Below are 5,123 nucleotides of genomic sequence, written 5' to 3'. Positions count from 1 at the left end.
CGGCTCTTACTCGGCTCGCCCCGCCCCGCGGCGCCCAGGGCGGGGCCGTGGGGTGGGTGGAGGGCAGGGGGTGGGTCCTGGGCGTGGCCCAAAGAGGGGGGTTGTGGGTGTAGCCAGGGCCGAGAGTGTGTAGGAACAAGCGGGCCCTGGTCTGTGCTTGGATCCACAGGGACCTGGACCTCTGCAGAGCCTCCCGGCCCAGGAGGCTGCCCAGAGATGCAGGGGTCTGTCCACCCGGATCTGGTTGCACGAGAGAGGTTTTTAAAACTAATCTGTTACTTTATACCCAGCCAGCATAACGAACACAGGGCAGGCGAGATGACTGCCGTCTCTCTGCTCAGTGCACAAGTGTGCTGTGGCCATCTCTGCAAGCTGCAATTTGCCAGAGTTGCCCTGAAAGAAGAAAAATGCAATATTGGATCCTTACAGGCACAGGACTATGTGTTGCCTTTGTCCACCTGTTTGGGGACAAATAAGCATGCCGCTTACATACATGATGCAACCAAAGTAGATATCTTTATACCATACATGATACAAGGTTTTCCATATTAAGGGCATGTCAGAAGTGATGCCACAAATATTTCCTAATCAGATTTCTCCTTCTACCTCTGAATAGGTCCCCTCAACAATTGAAAACCTGAAGTAGGAGATTGCATCCTCATACTGAAAACCTTCTCAGGTGGGTTGAGGCTGAGGTAGTTCCGATACTAGTCCAATACCTCACCTCCTGCTAACTGCAGAAAGCAGTCTTAGTCTGATAGTCCATCTTTTACTGCACCAGTTTAAATAATTTGCCCAACTAGTCTAGTGTTCAGTTGGCAATTCCTGATGCTTTTGAGAATGGTGAACCATCTCCCCTCCCGTAATGTACTTCCCCATTCATTGCACAGCATCCTGAGGTTCTTCATAGAACTCAGGAAAAACAGGATCCTGTCTGGAAAGCTTAAGAAGGACCAGTGCAATGCAGTACATGGTGGTGGGACTGAGTTTCCTTCTTGACCATTGAGACTTCCCATAATCCACCTGGCCCATTGCACAATCATAGAATCATAGAATATCAGGGTTGGAAGGGACCTCAGGAGGTCATCTAGTCCAACCCCCTGCTCAAAGCAGGACCAATTCCACACTCATGCTTTTAGCTCTGAAGGTCAATCCCTAATGTGTCAACCAAGGCGGAAGCTATCACATAAGGCTCAACAAGGGCTCTAGCTTTCTCCTGGAGGCGACAAGAGACCATCCCTATAGTTCCTGCTTTATCATACCATTGGCTCTCCCACAGAGCAACGGAGCAGAGGAACAAAGGATCTGTCGTACCAAATCAGCCCATTGGCTCATCGTATTTATTAGTGTGGCACCTAACGACCAAGTAAGTGTGCTCACAAGTGCTAGCAGATGGCTGGGTTCATCGCTGCTGGGGAGCAAGGGGGCAGCTCCCCAGGACACATAGTGAAGAAAAGCACCATGATGAGAAAATACAATGTCGTTTCAAAACCAGAATGCAGGATTGTGCAGGAAACTAGAGCATGCCCCTGAAACTGCAGGAGCAATGTAGTACTTCTGTTCCCCTCAGAGGCTCTGAGATCCCGTGACCTGTGTTTAAGCCTTCATAGTTTTAAGCCTCATTATTGGTCAAAAATTGATAGGTTCTGCACCTAGCAGTCAAGACCAATTTAAGGTCACAATTCCTAGCCCCTTTGTTCAAGAAGGGACTACTAAGAAGAATACTACACATCCCAGCATGCCCGTGGTCATGAACAGGCTGATCTACCGCGGCAGCCTCCTCCCAAAGGTTTATGGGAATTGTAGTCCGTGTCGCTTTAACGGGCTCTTCCGCGTTCATCTCATTGCAGACTACAAGTTCCAGCATGCTCCACGCGGCACCGCCCAATCGTGGCGCGCCTAGCTGTGGGGGCGCGGCAGCCGGCGAGGCCCCGTTTCAAGATGGCGGACGACAGTGAGACAGCAGTGAGGCGGCCGCCGTCGAGGCCCCAGCGATCGTCCTGGGAGGAGAATGATCACGAGCACTGCAGCGATTGCGAGAACGAGGAAGAGCACAGCTACAACCGGGGGTAAGAGGGGCCCCAGCGGCCCCACAGAGCGGAGCCGGCCAGTCCCATTGAGAGAGGCCGCGGCCGGGAGGTGCGCCGAGCTCCGCCACTGGCGCCTCCTGATTGGCTGCAGGGTGGTATGCCACACTGTGAATGGCTAACGTCTTTGCCAGTCAAAAGGGGCGGGGCCCATGGGCTGCAGCGGCATGTCTCGCAGGCTGAGCAGGGTCAGGCCTGAGCAGGGCGTGGATGGGAGACTTGTCCTGGGCAGCCTCCAAGGAGTAGTGCCGTGTGGACCCGGAGTGGGAGTCGCCTGTGGCTAGGGAGCTGCTGGTGACGCTAGTGCCCCAGTAGGAGGGCTGGTGGTGTTGCCCCTGCTGGTGCTTGGGTACTGCCACCATGCACTATGGTGCCTGGGAGAGGCACCTGCTGGAGGGCACAGGGAAGGGAGGTTGAGCATGGGAACCTTCACCACAGGAAAACATAGATAAAACATTCAGCTGGGGTCCTGAGCCGTCATGGTCATTAATGATCCTGGGGTGCTTTGCACTGGAGTTAAACCTAGGGCTCTGGCCAGGTTTCAGCTGGGCAAAGTACATTTGTCCCCCTTGAATCCACCTGCAGTTTCGATCTGAGGTTTTAACTCCCAAACTGCTGCCATGTTTGCTGTGTACTTTTGCAGCTCCAGTGGTGGCTGAAGAGACTCCTGTGCACAGCAAGTACATATCATGTAATGCATATTATGTCAATATAAGTGAAAGGTTCCACGTAAATGTAAGGTGCAGTGACTTGCATCTAATATAACTTGCCAGGTGCTTTACATTCTGCATGCTGGAAGGTGTTAAAGAACCAATTCAAATATGTATTACTGTAAAGTGGTTACAGTGTAAAACAGAAGTTTTGTAAACAGCGAGAAATCAAAAGGATCAGGGGTTTTGCAAAATATGGATGTGTCTAGGGGCCGCAAAACCATCAGTGCTGTAAGAAAATAGATCACCTACAGCAAGAAAAGAGGGGATGGATCCATGCTCCAGACAAGACTCTGGTTGTAGGTAGATCCTGTCTTTGCAGTAAAGCAGGATGTTCCCAAACTGAGTAACTCCGTTTTGCTTACCTGGCACTAATCTTCAGAGGCATTCCTTTCTACTGCCCCAAACTGGTGTGGAAAGAAAAAGGGATAAAGGGAATTTGAACGCAGACATCTTAGTTTTCTTAGGAATAGAGCAAGAGTCAGGCAAACTCTAATAACTCGAGACTTTAAGGGAGGGCCGAAGCGAGTGGGAAAACTGTAAGAGATTCTGTTTTGACCTTGTGTTAGATAAGAATGGAACGCAGACTGTAGCAGGAACTGCTGAGAAAAGTGAGATATCAAGAAGGAATATGTATAAACAAGACATGGCTGTTGATCATTATTGTATGCAACAAAAGGTATAAATGCTTGCCCTAATTGTTTATCTGGCAGAGACCTGCCTAGAAAGGGGGAATCCCTGTCCGTGCGCACTCTCCCCCTTGCAATTGCGTGAGAATAAACTGTCTCTGACTTGTTGCAAACAACCTAAGAGTGAAGACTGCGTTTTTCTTCCACACTGGCAAGGGTACTTGTTATCTGCACAGAGATTGACTCCTCAGTGTCCCTTTCCTGATATACTGGCTCCTTCTCTCTCCATGTTAGCAAGCATGTAGCACCCCCTTGGCTCTGTAGATAGCATAGGAATACTTCATTAAAGTTTCATTCCAAGGTTTTATTCTAGTACTGGGGCTGTTAACTAACTCCAATGTAAGAAAGGCAGTGTCTTCGGGACCTGTATTTGGAACTTTAATTTTTTAGGCCCTGTGCACGTGTACCTAGAGTCATGGATTAAACAGGATTTTAGCGTGGTTTTCCTGATCAGTGTGAGCCAGGATTTTTTTTCCCCTATGAAGTATGATGCTGACTAACTCCTTGGGCCTCATTTACTCACATAGATCAGGGAAACAAGGGTGAGGGTCTCATTTTGCTATTCTTGTCTAATCTGTTGGGCTTTTGTAATGACCTGTTCTTTTAGTGGAATATTTATGCTGGAGATTTTATCCTGCCTTTGCTGTTTTGGTACCTAAATAACGGCTTGAGGAAGCCGGTTCATGGATAGAATCTTGCTGTTTCGCAGTTTCGTATTGTGGATCAGTGTATGGAGTAGGGCAGGCTGGTTTTAACAGTTCTAGTGTGAAATGCAGTTGTAGTGTCCCAGGTATAAGGCTGCTTATGGCACCTATGTTAGGGCTCTGTTCTCCACCATCTTCTTATTGCTGTCCACAGTAGGATACAGAACACTTCAGTGATGTGGATAGCTTAAAGGAGAGACACCCCCTCACCCCCCATTAAACCCACTGTGTGTGCATTTTTAGTTTACACACTGGAGCTGACAGTCACATGTATGATCACATTTTTCTAGCGGTTCCTGGCTTGTGCTGGGCAAATCTGAGCTTCAGCTGAGAGACTTTTTATGTTTTTCATATCCTTGACCCCATTAGGTAGTTGGTATACTATGAGCTGAAGAGCAGTCTCTCTTTGTCAGCAGCTTTTATTAGGCAATGTCACTTGTGAAGAAACCACAGCTAATAAAAGGTCAGACTGGAAACATTGAAGAAGCTTTCTTGTGTCGACACAGCCTTGCTATAATATTTCATTTGCCTCATGGGTGGGGCACTGCATCTTAATTGAATAATGTTAGCTCTGCTCTGGGCTTGGAAGCTGTAATTTCTTTCTTCTCTGACATGATTTGGTTTGTAAGAGCAGATCCGAGCAGAAATGAGAAGCAGGACTTGATCACGATTGCTGACTCTGCTTTGTGTTTCCTAACTATATTTCCCAGTCAAAATGAGTTTTAAACTCTCAGGTCCTGTATTCATTAGGCAAGAAAGTCTATTTCTAACCTAGTTTAGCATCCTAGTGTAGACAAGGCAAGTTATTGTTTAAACCCTCACATGGGGAAGCTATAATTACCTTGTCTTCCCTAGAATTAGCACATGACAATTAAGAGATGAAGTCCTGGTCTACATCTAAAACTCAAGTCGATCTAGCTACATCTCTCAGAG

General features: G+C 48.1%; 1 protein-coding gene across 1 annotated transcript in view; it reads left to right on the top strand.

Annotated features, from left to right (window-relative positions):
- The first annotated feature begins 1,852 nt into the window (after nt 1-1,852).
- The window catches only part of NMT1 (N-myristoyltransferase 1), a 35,335-nt gene continuing 32,064 nt past the window's right edge, over nt 1,853-5,123 (top strand). The window contains exon 1 of the mRNA XM_007053823.4: nt 1,853-2,069. Coding sequence (XP_007053885.1) covers nt 1,942-2,069 — 128 coding nt within the window. The 5' untranslated portion in view covers nt 1,853-1,941. The remainder of the gene's footprint in view (nt 2,070-5,123) is intronic.

Source organism: Chelonia mydas, chromosome 27 (assembly GCF_015237465.2).
Source record: "Chelonia mydas isolate rCheMyd1 chromosome 27, rCheMyd1.pri.v2, whole genome shotgun sequence".
NCBI lineage: Eukaryota > Metazoa > Chordata > Testudines > Cheloniidae > Chelonia > Chelonia mydas.
This window is presented reverse-complemented; position numbering and strand designations above follow the sequence as displayed.